Source organism: Capsicum annuum, chromosome 12 (assembly GCF_002878395.1).
Source record: "Capsicum annuum cultivar UCD-10X-F1 chromosome 12, UCD10Xv1.1, whole genome shotgun sequence".
In the NCBI taxonomy this organism is placed as follows: domain Eukaryota; kingdom Viridiplantae; phylum Streptophyta; class Magnoliopsida; order Solanales; family Solanaceae; genus Capsicum; species Capsicum annuum.
Genome location: NC_061122.1, coordinates 7838000 through 7858601, shown reverse-complemented (window position 1 = coordinate 7858601; position 20602 = coordinate 7838000). Strand labels below are relative to the sequence as shown.

Genomic DNA, 20602 nt, shown 5'->3' with positions numbered 1-20602 from the left:
TGACACTTTTTTTTTTTTTTGCCTTATCTAACAATATATTTATTCAACATTTGTAGACTTGGGGTTTCAAGATTTTTGAATTTTAAGCTCTTTGAAGTACCACATTTTCATCTCTCTTGATATTCACTTTGGTTTTAGTATATGTAAGTATGTTATGTAAGTATAAAGATTGTTCTTTTTGCTTTGATCTTTTACTTGTATGTGTGAAGTAAGTGTAAAGATTTGATCTTTTCTTTGATTTATGAAAATGGGGCTCTTCTTTTTGGCTCAATTAGTCATCATCGACTATTATATTATTTTGTTGTTGTTACTGTCGTGTTATTTTCTGTTGTTTATGCTACTTTTGTTGTAGTTACAATGTCATTTTTACTCATAATTGACTATCATATTATTTTGTTTACTCTTGAAATCTATTCAAGATTAACAAAGAATGTGAATATGACTAATAATAATTACCAAAAATAGAAAACAACAATGAAGGTTAATAGTTGCATTCTCTTATCTGTTTCCCACTTGCTCATATTGAGTTGTTCAACTAATAAATGTCACTTTTTTTTTTTTTGGCCTTATCTAACAATATATTTTTTCAACATTTGTAGACTTGGGGTTTCAAGATTTTTGATTTTTAAGGTCTTTGAAGTACCACATTTTCAAATTTCTTGATATACACTTTGGTTTTACTATATGTAAGTATGTCATATAAGTATAAAGATTGTTCTTTTCTTTGCTTTGATAGAATGTGTTACTTCTCTCACTACTAGAAACATAGTATTTTTTTCACCGCGAATCAATGAGAACTATGTGTTATAGAAACGCATGGTGGGAAACAGATTCTTCAGTGAGAAACTTTCTTTAACTTTTTTCGCGTAAAAATACTACTATTTTTTTCTCACTGATTCAATCAAAACTTATGCAGAACATTTTTCAGTGGAAATTTCAATGAAAAGATAGTATTCTTTGGTATTGTCTTTCCTTTTGATTTTTACTTGTATATGTTTAAGGGAGTGTAAAGATTGTTCTTTTCTTTGATTTGAAAGAATGGGGTTGTTCTTTTTTGGATCAACTAGTAATCGGCTATCGTATTATTTTGTTGTAGTTACTGTCGTGTTATTATCTGTTGTTTTTGTTACTATATGCTATTTCTTGAAATCATATTATTTTGTTGTAGTTAGAGTGTCATGGTTACTCAAAATAATACTACTTTTATTCAAGATTAACTATGAATTCGAATATGACTGACAATAATTACCAAAAAAAGAAAGAAAATAATGAAGGTTAATAATTGCATTTTCTATCTGTTTCCCACTTGCTCATCTAGAGTTGTTCAACTAATTAATGTCACTCTTTTTCCTTATCCCTTTTTGATTTTTTGAACATTTGCAGACTTGGGGTTCCAAGATTTTTGATTTTGAAGATTTCATAAAGATTGTTCCAAGATATACATTTTGATTTTAGTATCTGTAAGTATGTTAGTATATATAAGTATAGAGGTTGTTCTTTTCTTTGCTTTGAAAGAATGTGTTGCTTCTTTTCACTAGTAGAAACATAGTCTTTTCCCATCGCGAATCAATGAGAAATTTGTGTTATAAAACATGAATGTCAGCTCACTGGGAAAACGCACGATGGGAAACAAAAGTTTCTAATTATTTCGTGTGAAAACACTACTAAGTATTTTTTTACTCACCGATTCAATCCAAATATCTGTAGGAATAGCCATTGAACATTTTTTAGTGGAAATTTCAATGGAAAGATAATGATTTTATAAGTTGTCTTTACTTTGATTTTACTTGTATATGTTAAGGGAAGTGTAAAGATTGTTCTTTTCTTTGATTTGAAAGAATGGGGTTGTTCTTTCTGCTTTGATGTTTTACTTGTTTATGTTAAGGAAGTGTAAAGATTTGATCTTTCTTTGATTTGAAGGAATGGGGTTGTTCTTTTTGCTTAGATTAGTAACTAATGCTGCTTTTTTTTTTTTTCATTGATTTGTTTATTAAATTTGGTATTTTTTTGCCCATTTGGGGTGGGGCATAGGCTGATAATTGCATTTCCCTAATAGATATTTATTTCTTTTTCCATATAAATCTGGTGAGAATGATGTTTGTGTGTTTTAGTTCATTGATCTTTTTCTTCTTCTTGCATTTTATCAGTTTATTTATCCAATGCTTTACGAAAGGTATAAGAATTTTGGGTTTTCTTGTAAGCTAAGTAGCCTAAGTTTCAAATGGCCGTGGGATCTTAGTAGCTCAATTGGTTTTGGTTGGCTACCTGTACTTTCGCCTTGTTAGTGAGGGTTTGATTCTCCACCTTGTAATCCCCTTCCGTTATGTATTTTTTTTTTTAAGTTTTGAATGACTTCCTTTTTACGTATAATCTTTACTCAAATAGCTCGTCGGATAACCTGTGTACTTTTGCTTGCCGCTATTTGTAGTGTATACACTGATTATACATAGTTATATACACATGATACATGGATTAGACGTATGTTATGCATATGGCGGCTATCTTTATTTTAAGCGATTGGGTGGGATGCTATTTAAGCTAATTCTTCTTTACTTATAGCTAATGTCACCATTTCTTATCGTTGTTGTATAGATGAATTTTCTGATTTTGTTCATTTGACTTGTGTTGTTGCTAGAGTATAGTGATGGGGAAGTTAGGATTGCGCAGCGTATTATTTGCTGTTACGGTTTACATTCTTGTAATATCGGCTGCTGCGGACCTTAAGAATTTGAAGATATGGCCAATGCCATTATCGGTTAGCCATGGACATAGGACTCTTCAACTAAGTAATGAGTTTGTGCTCAAGACCGAAGGTAGCAAGTATCCTGATGCCTCTGGAATTCTCAAGGAAGGTTTTGAAAGGTTACTTGATGTCATTAAGGTAGCTCATGTCGTTGATGACAACGTTTCATATGACGGTTCCTCTCCTGTGCTTAAGGCAATTCAAGTGGTCATCCTTTCTCCGAGTGATATGGTAATCTCTCCGATGGCCTGGAAAGTAACCTCGTAGCAATTCGTTCTTTTTTTTTAGCTTGGTCATTTAATTCGTCTGTTATTCAGTTGTTTAACTCGTAAATGGTTCTGCATATCGATGAACTATGGCTTTGTCAAAGAAAAAAAGTAGTATTTGGGAAGAGCTTTGTCACTTTGTCCAATGATAGACAAGCTTCTAGTCATGTTTTGCTCATTTCGTTAGAGATCCTCAGTAAAAGTTAATTGTTGCTATAGTATTGTTAATAAATAGCTTTTAGTTAATGCCTTCTGAGATCTACGGGAACATAGTTTCGTGTATATCACTTGAACATAAATCAGTTTCTCTAGAAGGCATTTCCAAACAGGAGCGATACTGATCAGTTTCTTGGCTTTTGCTATATCAACGGAAACCATGCACATAGCTCCTGACGAAGGAATAGTCTATTTCTTAAGAATATCTTATGAGTTCGTATTTTCCACTACAATAATCTCCGCCAAGTCGGATATCTTCATTGAAAATTGATCTTCCATTCAGTTTGTTTCTCATTAAGAGTTCTGGAATATGAAACTATAGGAGGAACACCGAAAGGTGTGGTCCAAATCCCCACGAATACAAAGGCACCAGTTAGTTTATAGAGTTACTCGGTACCTGTGCTAGACGGACGCGCGACATAATATTTTGTATTCGAATGGTTTAATTGAACCCAAACTCTTGAAAGTTGTGGACTACATGTATCTTCTAAATTCAACAGAGTGAACCACTGAAGTGTTTGCAGTTTATGCATTAGGACTTTGAACTCTTAAACTAATTATCTCAGTCAAATGAAGTTAGTGCATGCTTTAAATATTTCTGGTGCTTTTATTTTGTTCAATTCTATCGTTTGTAGATCTTTTCCTTGAATTGCATTTTCTAAACCAACTGAATAAAATCTTGTGTGATGCAGCTGCAGTACGGTGTTGATGAGTCCTACAACTTAACAATACCAGCAAAAGGGAACCCAGCCTGTGCATATTTGACGGTAGGTGTTATCGGTTCTCTTCCGTTGATAATATGATTCATCTCTTTAAAAAGATATATTTGTATAATCAAATGCATTTCACTATAGCTGCACTGCAGTATCGTTTACTGTATTCTACAATAGATCTTAAAGTGATTTTTGCCAAAATCGATAGGCTAAGTTGCAGTAAATAATTCATCTTTCATAGCTGAAACAATTTTAAAGCTAGACTTTGATAGCTTAATTAGCTGCCTGGTATTATAGTGCATGATAATATCATGCATCCTATTCGTGTACACTTTTTGCTGTTAATCATTGAATTAGAAACTCACTCGCTAACCAAACAAATTGGTTGGTACTTGAGGAAGATATTTCAGCAATAGGCGGTGAATTTCATTGAATTACCAACAACAACATACCCAGCGTGATCCCGCAAGTGGCGTCTGGGGAGGATGGTGTGTATGCAGCCTTACCCCTATCATGTGAAGGGAGAGAGACTGTTTCTGTTAGACCCTCAGCTCAACTGCTCAAGTAAAACATAACAAAAATAAGTATGTCGAACAAATACAGTAGCGAAGAAGTTATGTTGGAAACAATTAAGTAAAGAACAAGTACAAACAACAACAACAAACATAATGAAATCCCACAAAGTTGGGGTATGGGGAGGGTAGGGTGTACACAAACCTTACCCCTACCTCATGGAGGTAGAGAGGCTGTTTCCAAAAGACCCTAGGCTAAGAAAAGAACAATTAGCAACAACAAATAATACGATAACAGAAGCAATAAAAACTATAGGTAATGCCAAAATGGAAGAATATGATAGTAGGGGAGTAATAGTAGCAGTACTGATAAGGGGATTCGATAATGTTCAACTACCTATCCTTGATCTCCACATCTTCCTATTTAGAGTCATGTCCTTAGTAAGCTGCAGGTGTGCATGTCTTGTCTAATTACCAGTCCCCAAGATTTCAATCACCATTATTATATAACAATAGAGGCAGCTACTGTTAGTATATTTTATTTTTCTGTACTATTATTTCTCTATGAAGTTGCATGATATGTTAAGAAATGACTGTATATGAACTCTCTCTACTTGCATTTCTGCTCATGTGGTTCTATTACCATCTTGTTTTTCGACCTTCAGTCTTCTTGAAGTCGCACGAGTGTTTGAAAACAGCTGCACGTGCTATCTGTCTCCTTATGTCTGTGCTCGGATAGTGAGAGATTGTTTTATGCTTTTTCACACTGTTGGATCTAATCTGATAATGGAGATCTGATGCAGGCAAACACAGTTTACGGGGCTTTGCATGGTTTGCAGGTTTGATGCTTCCGCTCAAGCTAAATAACTGCTAGTACTTAGCCAAATATATTTGCTTCAATTAGATGCTTTAATATTTGTTTTTTGGTATCAAGACAGACATTTAGTCAAGCATGCCATTTTAACTTTACAACAAGAACAATTGAAGTTCATCAAGTCCCATGGACAGTTGTTGATCAGCCAAGATTTTCTTATCGAGGACTTTTAATTGGTGAGAAGCATTTTTAATATGAGGGTTGCATTTACTTATTTAATCTCGATTTTCTAGTTTAACACCGCGAATACTATTCAAGCATGGAATTTAATGAAATAAGAAATCATGCCAACAAGGTGTGCTTGTTGTCAAGTTGGAAACTCTCCTATATCTGCAAATTTCTCATTTATATCCGGTGTGCAGATGCAATGTAAAGCATCCTAGTGATACTGCTAGTTTATTGATATCTGAATTGTTACGTTGGCTTTAAAGTATTCAAGAAGTGAAGCATTATACTCCCTCTAATTCAATTTGTTTGATTGGTTTTGACTTGGTACGGAGTTTAAGATAGTAATTTTTTTTTTTTTTTTTGAATTTTATGGTCTTAAATTAAAGGTATGTAGAATGAACCAAAATGCATGCTGGAAAGTTAAAAATTAAAGAGTTGCCAAAAAGGAAAGACATTCTTTTTGAAACTGACTAAAAGGGAAAGTAGACAAACAAATTGAAACGGAGGGAGTAAGACGAGCCAAAAGGTTGAAAACCAAAATAGTTTCATTGAATGTGCTTTTGAACAACTTATGTTCAAACTTTAGCTTGTAGCTTTATCATTGACATACTCTGGTATTAGTTCTAGATTTGGCTCTCTTAAGAGAGTGCAGCGTGAATGACCTTATCTCGTGGCTTTACCATGTCGTATTCTATCAAGATCTCTTGGTAACTGAAAATGCTGATATCCTTTATTATCTTACAGACACTTCTCGTCATTATCTGCCGCTGCCTGTCATATTGAAGGTCATTGATTCGATGGCTTATGCAAAACTGGTATAGTAACTCTCCGGCTAAATACCATGTACCACTTTTCTAGACCTCTTGATAATCTTTTACTTCATGTCTATTTAAATATAAATACACACACACACACACATATATGTCTTACAGTTATAATTCTCAAAAGAAAAGAAGTTCACCAATTTGAAAAAGATGCGTCTTGCTCAACTTTGTGTGGGACATGGGTGATGTATCTTTCTGTTTATTCAAGTTCTTATTACAAGAACAACAACATACCCAGCGTAATCCCACAAATGGGGTTTGGGGAGGGTAGGATGTACGCTAACCTTATCCCTACCTTTGCGATGTAGAGAAGCTGTTTCCGATAGACCCTCGGCTCAAAAGACATGTTTCTGAAGCAGAACTGCAAGAATAATATGACAATAAAATAGAAAGATACAAAGCAAATGAGACAACAAATAGTAATACACACTGAAGAATAAGAGACTACACGCCTACTAAAAATATCACCCTAACTCTTGCGCTTAAAGTACGACAACACTCGGCTACTTATTCAATTTCTTATTGAATTAGCAATTTGATGATGTCGCTGGAAACATTCCTATGCCTGCTGGCAGCACTTCGCATAATGAAATGCATACATCTTACTTCTTATTGATTACAAGACTCTGATCCTCACAATTTTCTCTATTCAGAATGTGCTGCACTGGCACATTGTAGATACGCAATCGTTCCCACTTGAGATACCTTCATATCCGGAACTGTGGAATGGCGCTTACTCAAGTTCAGAACGGTATACTGTAGCTGATGCTGCTGAGATTGTCAGGTACGTTATTTCTTTCATGCTTCTTCATTCTTCTTTCCTTGGCTTTTGATGTGCAAATGACAGTTTTGCTGACCACATGACATTTAAGAGTTGCAGATATGCGGGAAGACGTGGAATCAATGTATTAGCTGAACTAGACGTTCCGGGACATGCTAAATCATGGTATGGGGTGACGAAATCACATTCTATTTGGACATTAGCTAGTCGAATGAAATTTCAACAAGAATTTTTTTTTCGTCGCTATTTAGCCAATCTAACAGTTGTTCAATTTCAGGGGTAATGGTTATCCTTCTTTATGGCCGTCAAAATACTGTCAAGAACCACTTGACGTGAGCAATGATTTCACCTTCAAAGTGATAGATGCGATTCTCTCAGGTAATGCTCAGTTGCATATCACTTCATGACCTGATCCTCATGAGTCAAAATAATAGTCCATTCACGGTTTGGAAACTTTCCCGTGTTTCAGATTTTAGCAAGATATTTAAGTACAGATTTGTTCATCTCGGAGGTGATGAAGTGGATACAAGTAAGTTTCCATGTTCAGACAACTTTCATTTTTGCTTTAATAATTGTTATCCTCTGATATCTGATTTCATCTAATGTGAACATAAAAGCAGGCTGTTGCATTTGATAGTGAACAGATTAGTGTTCGCGTCTACTTAACTCACGAGTCCTTGATCGGTGATATACTTCTAGTTGGTAGAATGTAATTTTTAACTTGTAATATAGTCGAAAGGAAAAAGTGTAAAATCTCATATTAGATTCTGAAAGAGTAGGAGTTTAGTTGATATTTCGTTATTCGCTGTCAATGTATAGGTAAATCAATTGATTCTGTTGTATACTTTCAGTAACTTCAAGGAAATATTTACTGACATGCAATTTGATTTTTCCTGCAGGTTGCTGGACGTTAACTCCTCATATAAGCAAGTGGTAAAAAAAATTTGCGATTTTATTTACAATGCTGTACTAGCTATATTGCATATCTTCACAATCATTTGACAAGCTTGTCTGACCATTAAAATAGCAAATATGTTCTATTTGACAGGTTAAAGCAACACCGGTTGAATGGAACCACCGCTTATCAGTACTTTGTCTTGCGAGCACAGAAGATAGCTTTATCCCATGGATATGAAATTATAAACTGGTAGGAAGACCTTTGGTTATGGGATTTTACCGACAGTAACTGGTGTTTAACTTTTCATATTCAAATTTTCAGGGAAGAGACGTTCAATAATTTTGGAAATAAGTTGAGCCCGAAAACTATAGTTCACAACTGGTACGTCCTTTTATCGCTTGGTATAAGCTGGAAGCTCCATATTAGTTCATACATCTGTTGTCTTTTTTCATTTCCTTTATTCTTAGTATCTTGAACTTAACGGACATTGGCATTAAGGTGATTCAAAAAATGAGAAATTAGGCGTTGCCAAATTGGTTGGAAGACTTTTCCTAAAACCAGTTGATGGACAAACCTTGTGTTTGTATTATATCTGGTAGGCTTGGTGGTGGTGTTGCTCAGCAAGTAACTGCAGCTGGATTGCGGTGCATCGTTAGCAACCAGGATAAGTGGTATTTGGACCACATAGATACCCCATGGCAAGATTTCTATTCAAATGAGCCACTAACTAATATTACAAATTCTGATCAACAACGGCTGGTTATTGGTGGTGAAGTATGTATGTGGGGTGAGCATATTGATGGATCAAACATCGAAACAACCATATGGCCTCGTGCAGCAGCAGCTGCAGGTACTTGTTCCTCTCTCTTATTGAATCTGTCTTCCTGAAATCTAGCTCCCGTTAGGCTAATTTTGAAGTTGAAACTTGAAAATTTGAGTTTTCGAAATTGAAATTTTTGGAACGAGAAGTTGTGTTTTGACATGCATTTTACTAGATTATTTCGCGCTGATCTCAGATGAACTAAAGCTCGTTGGTCTACGCCTGTTCCTTTCTACTTCAACTATTCTGGCCCTATTTTCACGTGCATTAGACTATAAGTTATGACATGTCTCCGTATATGGTTCCAGAATAGGATGCCCTTTGAACAACATGTTAAATCCAAGTCTTTCTCGTCGTAACATCTCTTCTTTGTTATTGGTGCTGTACTTTCTTCACTAAAGAGAGGCTATGGACCGCTTATGACAACATTGCCAAGAATCCAAATCAAGCTACTCGCAGGCTGGCGTATTTCAGGTGCTTACTGAATCAAAGAGGAGTGGCTTCTGGTCCATTAACCGGAGGTGGGCGAGCTGCCCCAGAAGAACCAGGTTCTTGCTATGAGCAATAGTTACCTAAAGTGTTCTTTTTCGTCTCATTTTTTAAAGTTCATGTATATGGTGCTTCTGAGTATTAGGAGGTGGTTATGCATCAGAAGTTGTCGATATCCATTGCAAGGCAACACTCTCTGTTGCAATTCTTTCAAATGAATATATATGAAAGTTATATCAGCCTTATTATAAGTTCATTGGCAGTAAATTGTAGTCTCACAACTTTATTACATGTGTTCTTCAAGGAGAAACTTTTTAGTTTTATGAAACTGTACACACTATTGTCAAAGGCGCGCTTTAAGCCCTGAAGTGAGGCTCAAAATGCGTTGAGGACACTTCAACAGAAACCTTGACTATTATAATCTAGGGATAGAACAGATCTCGAAAGAGAGGTCTTTCTTTAAGGCTATGAAAGCGTTTTGATAGAAAATATGAAATTCCATCTCATAAATTCATCCTATTTCTTTAGATCGAGGATGTGATATGGTTCTAAAGGATGAAACGGATATGAACAACATCAATAAGATTTCATTCTTGAACAAAAATCGTTTTTTCTTACTTATCTTGTCTATTCCATCATCGGAATAGGAGAAGATACACATGCCGATTGGACAAATGTTAAAATCGAAGAGCAAATCGATTCATGCATGCACTTTAAAATCAATGCAAGAATTTTATTATGCCGGAATGTCACAAGATAAATAGAGTTAAAACAACACTGTAATCTCAAAACTTTGTACAGAAGACAGCCATTTTACCAGGCAAAATTTCAGCTGGAATCATCAAGAATCTTCGCGCATTTATGGTTTCCATGGTGGAGGTGGTGGTGGACTCATTGGATATAAAGGTGGAACACCTGAGAAAATTGCATTTTTGTCAACACCATAACCACCACTACCAGTTAAAGAAACTAATGCAGCAACAAGTCCTGCATTTCCAGCAAGTGTTGGCTCTGTATAGCTGAAGTTCGAGCGCGAATCTTTGAACTTGTCAAATTTATCAGGTCCTCCTACCATGGCTCCTGTTATGTTATGAGGGTTTGGATTTTTGGTGTCTCTCCATCTCCAACCTCCAGTGCATGAGTACTTTGTTTTACCTGTAGGTATTGATGCACCCCTGTGATGAACATGTCTTGGAAATTTGTTTCCATATCCCACTATGTAGCTCATCTTCATGGGATTTTCACCTAAAATATAATTCACCTGTTTTCCAAAATGTTAGGACATGTTGGAAACTCTTAATGGAAATGTTAAAGCATAACTTCCTTCGTTTCGATTTGTTTGTCTAGTTTTGACTTGGCAGAGTTTAAGAAAGTAAAATAAGTCTTTTTGAATCTTGTGGTTTTAAACATGTCATGTGAAAAATTGAAACTAAAGAGTTGCCAAAAAAGGAAAGTGACATTCTTTTCTAAACAACGTAAAAGTAAAGTAAGACAGACAAATTGAACAGGGGAGTATTAGTTTTAGAGTTTATTTGGTAATGATGGAAGTCTGAAAGAACAATAGATATTAGATACTGATAATAATATAGCAAATCAGAGATTATTTTGGTAAAAACTTGAGTGCAAAAGATTTAGAATATATCTAGGTGTTAGTTGTTGGCTTGAAGCAAGTAATCCAACATCAACATTAGTCCTACAAAGTGGGGTCCGAAAAGGTAGAGCATCCGAAAAGGTAGAGCATATGCAAATCTTACCCTATTGCAAAGACATAGACTCAGAGAGGTTGTTTCCTATAAACCCTCGGCTTAAGTAAAAACAGTCAAAGCAGTTCAGAAAAAGAACAAAATGTAAGCATAACAAAGCATTCTGAACAGTAACCGATAGACCCTCAGCTTAAGTAAAAACAGTCAAAGCAGTTAAGAAAAAGAATAAAATGAAAGCATAACAAAGCATTCTGAACAGTAACCGATAGGCCCTCAGCTAAAGTAAAAACAGTCAAAGCAGTTAAGAAAAAGAACAAAATGAAAGCATAACCAAGCATTCTGAACAGTAACCGATAGACTCTCAACTTGAGTAAAAACAGTCAAAGCAGTTCAGAAAAAGAATAAAATGAAAGCATAACAAAACATTCTGAACAGTACCGCTTGGAGCAAGTAATGTGAAGGCAAACGTTCATATATTTGTATAATGACTTGGGTAAATAAGAGAGGGACTTTAATTTTCTGATATAACCAAACATCTGAAAATGACTTGTGTCGTACCAAATACACAATCGACCATGTAAAAATGTATTCATGTTGCAGCTTTCTAACAGTTTACTGTATATTGAAGTCGATAAGATAATGAAAGGAAGTGATTGTGCAGACCTGGGAAGTGGCGAAACTGCGAAGATCTTCCAAGGGGATAAAGTTAATGCCACAATACCATCCAGGAACACCAGTGGCATTCATGTAATCAACAAATAGTGATGCCAAAAAGGCTGCATTTACCACATATTGCAACGGCTGACCACGCCCGTGATTCAACTGGATCAGTCCACCTAAACATGTGAAATCGGAGGCGAGTTCAGGATTTGAAGTCTATGAGTTCAGGAACGCATAACCACTTTTGCTACTGAGTACGAAGTTGGATATTTGTATCTATTTAATGGATTCTACCTAATCTGGGCAAAAGCTAACCTTTTCTATCTTCTAAAGTAGGGCGAGTGAGTCAGCTCCTTTCCCCGTGAAGGTTTTGGGATGTGGAGGACTCACCAGACCTAACGTATCTATCAACTAATTTCTCTTTATTGGTACACAAGAATTATCTTTTTCCAGCTGGTAAACTAGAACATGTTGAATCAAAGGCAAGTTCTTGCAAGAGGATTCGGCATACCTTTAGTGAAGTTGAAGACGCGGAACCTCTGTAGGTAAGAACACATGTTAAGGCCAGTGTAATTGTGATAGTTACTCAACATTTCCTCGTAAGGGTAGCCCGGATTCAAGAATATCCTCATCCTAGTTAACAGCAGCATAGCTGCAGGCAGCTTGTTATCCCAACTCAACACGCTCAAATCCGGGATCATGAAGGGGGCCTTGGTATTCTTAGATATTCGAGGATCAGTGGCCAACGATATATAAGTTTTATTACCAGTAGCGTAGTATAACCAAGCTGAACCCCACATGACCTCGTCGAAATAGTTGGTGGAGTTGTAGAAAGGTTCAATGTATTGATTACCACGGCAATATGAAGTCCGTTTTCCCTCATCCCGACCAAAGTGAAAGACTGTCTCCGCTCCTTTAACTAGCTTTCTTGAATACTCTGCGTTATCCCGGAAGACTATGGAGGCAGCAGCCAATGCTGCTGCCATTTCTGCGGCGAGATCAGGCCCTTGAGTAGCTGTTTGAACAGGGCGCTCGTAGTTCATGTCTTCTGGCCTTTGCCAGCAGTAGTGATCATCGGGCGTTCTTGAATTATTTAAAGCACCACCAACCTAAGAATATGAAAATCGGAACCATATACAGAATTTAGTATGAAATTTAGTGATGCACAGTCAAAACATTAGGCTTAAAGCTTCACTTCAGTTGAGTTCAATCGCGGATCTAGGATTTGAACTCTATCGAACAACTTTTATGGTTCTTAACGTTTAACCCCTATTTTCTCACCACCACCAACTTCTTACAAATCCCACAGGTGGGATCTTCGGAGGGTAGAGCATACCATACGTAGAACTTACCCTACCGCTCACTCTTCAACTAAACATTGGATAACAGTGTTTATGAAACAAGATTTTCTCTGGAAAGCATTTTTTTGAAAGACTTCCATCATATCAACACAGGTGCGTCTGTACCATTTACGATACGAATTCGACAAAACCTAGTAGCTATATCCAACCCCTATTTAGTTACTTTTTCAAATTTCTTTAAATATGCATAAATTATAAACTTAGAACCTAGTAGCTCAACGAGTTATAACACAACAACATAATACCCAGTGTAATCCCACAAGTGGGCACTGGGGAGGATAGGATGTACACAGTCCTTAGCTTATCCTTACCTTTGTAAGGTATATAAGGTTGTTTCCGATAGACCCTGGTCTCAAAAGAAAAGTATCCGACGCAGGATTGTAAGAAAAATAAACAACATACCCAGCATATTCCCACAAAGTGGGGTTTGGGGAGGGTAAAGTACGCAATCCATACAATTACCTCATAGGTGAGATAGAGAGGCGGTTTCCAATAGACCCCCGGCTCAAGACAAAAACAGTCTAGAAAAAATAGTAAAGAGAACAAGAAACAATAGGTATTCACACACCACATAATAACATAAACAAAACTATCACGAAGTAAATCGACAAATGATAATACACTCTGAAACAAGACTAGCACTATAGCCACTGGCACGGTTAACAAAACAAAGTCCTCGTACCTACGAGCAAGGACACACTCCTTCCAACTATCCTTCTACCCTAATTCGCTTCCTTCACACCTTTCTATCTAGGGTCTTGTTGCTACGCAAATCGCAATAACGAAATAATACTCATATACCAAAAACATCCTACCATTGTGTTTTTTAACATGATGTTGAAAGTAGACAATGTTACCTGTGAGTAAATTTTGTCAATTCTAGTTGCAGAAGAGTTGAAAGTACGAAGCAAGTAATCAGTACCCCATTTGATGAGTTCTGTGATGTTATCATATTCACCAATAGCTCTGTACTTGTGTTCATATTCAATCACACTCCAACTCAACATGGTCATTGCAAATGACATTGGAAAGTGGAATTTTATGTTGTCACCAGCATCATAGTACCCTCCAACCAATCCACCTTTAACATCTGTAAGTGTTGATCCATCTTGTAAACCTGAGTTCCCTCTCCATGGGATCCCATTGCTCTTTGGCAATTTCCCAGCTGCATGCATGCAAAGGAAAAACAAACCAGTGTTATCAAAAGCAAAAAGCGCAAAAAAGCATGGGATTTAATAGAAAAAAAGAAAAATACAAATATTTATGTTTAATCCGAAGGGGAGTCTTGGAGTAACCGGTAAAGTTGCTGCCATGTGACCAGGAGGTCACGGGTTCAAGCCTTGAAAACAACCTCTGGCAGAAATGCAAGGTAAGGCTGTGTACAATACACCCTTGTGGTGGGGCCCTTCCCGGACACCGCGCATAGCGATAGCTTTAGTGCAACGGACTGCCTTTTTTTATATGTTTAATCCAAGATTAATAGTTATAAACACGAATGACAAATATATGAACAAAGAAATTGAAACAAAAATTATGATAAAGTAGAACGTCAATTGTTTCGTGCCGCCTCTTCAGAAGAGGCTCCATTCGCAAGGGAAAGTATGCCTTAGAACCTTGACGATGACACTAAAGGGCACGGTAAGTGAGGCAATGCGGTCAGCACGTTTTGAGCCTCGCTTCAGGGCTTAAGCGTGACTTTGACAACTCTAAAACAAATAATTCACTGTGCATTGTGATGATGTGAAAGTCTAGTTACATCTAGAAGTGACAAAATGCATCGAAGGACAAACAGTCAGAGGGCGGATTCAAGATTTTAAGTTTTCGAGTTTTTACAAAGACATCAAGTTACTTTGCAACAACAAAAGTCACGTAAACTTGTAATTACTTGTACTAGATCCACCCCTGGTAATCTTCATACAATCAGGTTAAATAATTTCATGTCACACTTGATAAGCATTGATTAGTAACCTAGTAAAGTGATAATTTCATGTCACACATGCATGGTATGAGGTATTAACTAATTCAGAGATTATTTTATCCCATTATTTGTATTAAAAAAGTGGGATTACTATCCCATAAGGACATTGAAAAAAATAGCCTCATGAGATATCTCTATTTATTCCATTCGATGTATCAAATGATCCTACACACGTCAATTTTTTAAGTAATATATTGCAAAAAAAAATTCAATATATTTAACTCAAAATTCATGACTGAAAAATATATTTTCTACTGTCTATGTTTAAGAAGAGTTACAACTTGTAAGGTTAATACAAATCAATCACTTGAAGACATGTTAGCCAGTAGGAAGGAAAGTATTGGAATAACCGAAAAAATTGTTGTCACGTGATCAGAAGGTCACAAATTCAAATTGTGAAAACAGTCTGTAAGGCTATGTACAAAAAATCTTGTGATTCGGTCCGTTTCTAAATTCTACACATTGCAAAAGCTTTAGTGGATCGAATTTATACATAATGACACTTGGATTTGACCAGTCTATCAGTTATTTATCAACACCAAACTCGAACAAGCTCTAAATCTTAAAAGTCAAAACATAAAATATATTAGATTTAACCTAATGCAAAATAAATTATAATTGACGAAATCAAAGAATCAGAGTGATCATGGCTCCCCACTAACTCATATTTTAAATATAGTCCTTTTCCTCCACTAGACCTAAAAAAAAAAACAATTGAAGAATGTCACAAAGTTTTAGACTATTGGTATGATATCAAGATGTAACTAGTAAAATAAGTAAAATATTCTAGAGAATTAAATAATTTATCTTAAGCTATTAGTTTGTTCTCTTTTTTAAAAAATCATAAACTTTGGTTTATTAATAAACAAATAAATTAATTTAAAGGAGAGTGTTGGAGTAATAAGTGCCAAGGGAGGATTTAGGAGGGGTCAAGGAGTTCATCCAAATCCCCTCGACAAATAATTATACGACATATTTAAGATTTTTTTTTTTAATTTTTAGTGTACTCAACCCAAAACTAGAGGTCACCGTAGTGGTTTAGAGGATTCAATATTAACGTCGAGATTCTAAGTTCAAATCTCAAACACTATCTTTACTTTTTCAAACCCCAGATGAGACTGCACAAATAACCCTTATAATTGGGTCTTTATAAGAACCCCATATATAGCCTTACAATTTGGTCTTTATACGAACCTCACATATAGCAAAAGATTTAGTGCATTAAACTATTTGTTAATAAATTAATTTATTACATATTTGTTGCTTGACAAGGAATAAAAATGTCCCTATCAAACAATGAGTTTGATATTTTTTACATATTTTTTTGACCCATTTTAATAGTTATGTTGATCAAGTGCTAAGGATGTTCCAACTTCCAACTATATGTCACACCTTTCTTCAATTATATCATAAACAGATTTTGTCCTTCACACAAAATCACGAGTTGTTGGAATTTAAACCTAAAACCTCATAATACTCAACATATTTTATTGACCATTATGTCACACCACGGCTATTTTATTTTTTGATGTTGCTATTTAACTTGGACCCATTCACAAAAAAATTGTTCCGCACATGTAATCACTTTGGACTAACTTCAAATATTGTGTTTGAAGTGTTATATAGCTAAAGTTCATACATATACAACTAAAATTATAACATAGTTTTTGTCAAGCTTAACTTCAAAGTTTAAAAGAGATAAATATTTTAAGTGGTATATCTAAAAATAAAATTAATTAAAGAATGTCACAAATTAAACATAATGTTTTGATACTTTTTAACAATAAAATGTCACAAAGAACAAAAAATAATAATATTGGCACGTAGTATAATTTTAAAAACTCATATAAGTTATAACGTCTCTTTCACACCAATGACTAATCACGTTAACAAGCACCACAAAGCACTAAAATGTTTTTTCAATTTTCTTTTTGAGTTGGTCAAATTTTCGATAAACATTTATTTATTTATTTTTTTAAAAAAATAAGTTTCTTAATAACGAAGAAAATGACTTTTTCCAAATAAAAGAGAACAAGTTTCATGGATAATAATATTTCACATTGATTTTGATTTTGTTCACCCCGTAACTCATTCCTACCTCTCATATTATTTATTTAAATTATATATAAATATTTTTATGATAATATTTTTTATCGACCGCAAAAAAGGTAAACACCCTGTGTGCGCTAGTACAAAATTAAGTTTTACCAATTCAATTTTACTACCAAAAGTCAAGAACTTTGCTAAAATTATGTGAAATTCCAATAACAAACATCATGTTTGTTAGGAGCAATTTTAGCCTATAATTATTATTTTCCCAAATCAGCTAACTTTATTTCTTTCCACTTTTTATAGTCTTTTACATATATAGTCTTTTCACACATCAGCAAAAGAAAATGACACAGTAGAATATTAAAAGTCAATTCCTTTCACCTTTTTTTTTTTTTTTTTTTGTTTTGTTATCATGTTTATTGGTTAGCTTGTCCATCTCGATTAATTTCTATTAGATAATTTTATCCATTAGCTTCTATTTGAATTGACATTTTCTAGTAATGTGTTACAAGGGTAAAGTTAATTATTTCGTAATAGTATAAAGGTAATTTTGACCCTTTTTGCATCAAAAAAAGGAATTTATGTTCAGAAAAATAAAAGAATTTTATTTTCGTCAGGCAAAAAGTTAAAAATCAAAATTCATATAGATGTTTATGCTTTGACCAACACTTCGCAATGATAGTAGGAAGAGCTATCATGAGTCAAATACAATATAAATTTTATCTCAAACTTAATTAGAGATATTAAGATATTTATTTATCTTATTTCATAAATTAGTCTAAGAATTATAAACAAGAACTATATAGGGGTTGTAGAAAGTTATATGATTGACTGATGCTCTATCTGAAAAATTGAAATTCCAACTCTTATTATCGTCCTCAATAGCTAATCGAGAGATAAAACTTAATTCTAGATATTTATTTATCTTATCTCATAAATTAATCTAAGGATTATAATCCAGAATTGTACAGTCATTGTACGAAGTTAGACTATTAACCGGTGCTCTATCTGAATCGAAAGTCCAACTTCTATTATCGTCCTCAATAGTTAAATCGAAAGCTTATGTGGGGCTTATATAATCTTGCGCTTTTCTACCTTAATATCTAACTTTTGTAATGTATCTCTCCTAAAATAGTATCATCGCGATTCCTTGCGAACCTCCCAAGTTATTCAACGAGTGCATTGTTGGAGATAATTTTTATGAATTATATCATCAATCGAATATAGTATAAATTTTACTTCAAGCTTAATCCCAGAATCCATCTTATCTCATAAGTTAGTCGAGGATTACAATCTTAAGAACGTAATCCAGAATAATTTATCCCGCGAATCAACAACATACTCAGTATACTTTCACAAAATGTACATAGTGCATACCACTACCTCTGAAATGAGCTAAAGAGACTGTTTTCAAAATACCCCCGACTCGATACAAAAATTCCACCAATCAAACGCAACCACATTTTCATAAAAACAAGGAGTAGAGAAAACATATTCATATAATCCATCTTATCTCATAAATTAATCAAGGAATATAATTTTATGAACGTAATCCAGAATAATTTATTCCGTCAATCAAAAACAACAACATCATACTCTGTATACTCTCATAAAATGGGATTTCAGAAGGGCAAAATATACGCAGCCGTATCACTAGAGACCGTTTCCCAAAAATATCCCGAGACTCAATACAAAAATTCCACGAATCAAACACAACAACATTACCAAATAAACAATCAAAACAAGGAGTAGAGAAAAACGTACTCATAGTATCCATCTTATCTCATAAATTAATCAAAGGAACATAATCTTAGGAACATAATATAATCGAGAATAATTTATTCCATCAATCAAAAACAACAACAACAACATCATATTCAGTATCCTCCCATAAACTGAAATTTCTGAAGGATAAAGCGTACATAATCCATATCACTAGAAATTGTTTCCAAAAAATACCCCAAGACTCAAGACAAAAATTCCACGAATCAAACACAAACAAGCAAAAAGAAATTAAAAAAAAAGAAGGTAAAAGAATGAGAGGAAACGTACATTTTTGGGCATTGAAGAATCTTAGAGCTTTATGAAGGGCAAAAGTGTAATCATCCTGCGGGATAGGTGGTGGTTTATGCTTCGGCCAAAACTTCACAACAATCGTTGGAAGTCCAATTACAAGAAGTAACATAACCATAGCATAAAAACTATATTTCAATGCTTTTTTACTACAAATAATACATCCTAAATCCACGTATTTCTTCTTCTTCTTCTCAGGTGGACCTAATAACCAACTTTGTTGTGTTTGATCCAAGCTACGATTACTATGATCGTAGTAATCGTTGATGGATGCTCTATCGGAGTCATATAAATTATGACTCCGATTATCATCTTCTGTTGTTGCTATTTCTAATGAACCACCCCAGTGGTTCGACTGCATTTTTTTTTGTGTGTGTGATTAATGGGAAATGATTTGAGATTTTTTGATTGAGGTTTTATAAATGGAAAAAGGTGACAGCTAAAGGGAAAAATGTACCTATGCTTAATTTGTTATTAATGACAAATGGTGGAAAGAGAGATTTATGAATAGTAGTAGTAACATTTTTGGTTTTGATGGTTTCTTTCCCTTTCATGGTTTTTTTTTTCTAGTAGGTTTTGAACATGAAGGCTATTTTGACTGTTTGTATGAAGTACTTACCCCCCCCCCCCCCCCCCCCCCCCCCCCCCCCCCCCACAAACCCCACCCACCCACTGTATGTATTGGAGACAAATATTTATGACACATAGTTTATATTTTGTGTTTTGTCATTTATGATTTTTTTTTTGTGTGTGTATTGATCTTTATTTCATATATTTAGTCATTGATTAAGTTGTTCGAACTCTCCAAAAAATATTGTCGCATTCGTGTTGGATTTTTTTAAAATATACTATTTTTAAAAGATCTGACACGCACCCGTCGATATTTTTCAAGAGTCCGATCCGAGCAACATAGGTCATTTGATATTGTTTTCATTTCTACTTTTACATTTCTTGATTGCTTGAATATGTTTTAACTTAGAGCCGAGGATCCATCGAGAATAATGTCTCTATCTCTACGAGGTAGATGTAAGACTGTATAATTTGCCTTCCTCAAATCCATTTATGGGATTACATTGGTTAGTTCATAATCGTTTTAATTTATTTATCTAATTTTTTACGTGACATAGAATTGAAGAAAATAAATAAAATTTTGAGTTTGTGATCTAAAATTGAAGATATTTAGAATTATCAAAATGTTATTTAATCTCATGACCTTAAATATCGTGAAAAATTAAATTAAAATTTTTTCAAAAATGAAAAAGAGACATTTATTTTAAAACAGACCATAAAGAATTGTAGAACAAACAATACGAAACGAATGAAATACAATATAATAAATTAAACTATATGAAATACAGTAATATTTATGTTGGACGATATATTTTTTGAATTTTTCCAAAAAGAAAATAAAAATAAACTAGCATTGAAGAACTTTTTAGTATTTTTTTGTTAGGAAGAAAAGAAAGTTGAC

The 20602-nt window shown here is 34.4% G+C and overlaps 2 protein-coding genes across 12 annotated transcripts; one reads left to right on the top strand and one right to left on the bottom strand.

The window, feature by feature from the left end:
- LOC107851365 (beta-hexosaminidase 3) lies at positions 1-9571 on the top strand. Of its 11 annotated transcripts, none has more exons than XM_047400694.1 (16): positions 1-143; positions 1384-1460; positions 2643-2974; positions 3918-3992; positions 5254-5289; positions 5389-5500; positions 6237-6307; positions 6970-7100; positions 7197-7262; positions 7375-7475; positions 7567-7626; positions 7997-8030; positions 8146-8244; positions 8317-8376; positions 8595-8845; positions 9217-9571. In XM_047400694.1, the coding sequence occupies exons 3-16, from the start codon at positions 2645-2647 to the stop codon at positions 9381-9383; spliced, it is 1593 nt and encodes a 530-aa protein (XP_047256650.1). In that variant the 5' UTR covers positions 1-143; positions 1384-1460; positions 2643-2644; the 3' UTR covers positions 9384-9571. The 11 variants fall into 11 exon arrangements, with proteins under 11 accessions (XP_047256650.1, XP_047256644.1, XP_047256645.1 ...); XM_047400688.1 differs by having other exon boundaries at positions 2636-2974; XM_047400689.1 differs by lacking the exon at positions 1384-1460 and having other exon boundaries at positions 7-143; positions 2636-2974.
- A 436-nt stretch (positions 9572-10007) lies between these two features.
- LOC107851348 (endoglucanase 12) lies at positions 10008-19719 on the bottom strand. The gene is made up of 5 exons (XM_016696327.2): positions 19111-19719; positions 13886-14193; positions 12179-12776; positions 11671-11843; positions 10008-10565 (listed from the first exon to the last, which is right to left on the bottom strand). Exons 1-5 carry the CDS (start codon positions 19490-19492, stop codon positions 10164-10166), a joined length of 1863 nt encoding a protein of 620 aa, XP_016551813.2. The 5' UTR covers positions 19493-19719; the 3' UTR covers positions 10008-10163.
- Positions 19720-20602: the final 883 nt, after the last annotated feature.

Excerpts from the sequence above, each read along its gene's own strand:
- LOC107851348 (XM_016696327.2), bottom strand. The coding sequence starts at position 19,492 with ATGCAGTCGAACCACTGGGGTGGTTCATTAGAAATAGCAACAACAGAA. Across the intron at positions 14,194-19,110 it reads ATTCTTCAATGCCCAAAAAT|CTGGGAAATTGCCAAAGAGC; the intron begins GTACGTTTCCTC and ends GCATGCATGCAG. Across the intron at positions 10,566-11,670 it reads GCAGTTTCGCCACTTCCCAG|GTGAATTATATTTTAGGTGA; the intron begins GTCTGCACAATC and ends TTTGGAAAACAG.
- LOC107851365 (XM_016696354.2), top strand. The coding sequence starts at position 2,461 with ATGATACATGGATTAGACGTATGTTATGCATATGGCGGCTATCTTTAT. Across the intron at positions 7,476-7,566 it reads GATAGATGCGATTCTCTCAG|ATTTTAGCAAGATATTTAAG; the intron begins GTAATGCTCAGT and ends CCCGTGTTTCAG. Across the intron at positions 7,627-7,996 it reads AGGTGATGAAGTGGATACAA|GTTGCTGGACGTTAACTCCT; the intron begins GTAAGTTTCCAT and ends TTTTTCCTGCAG.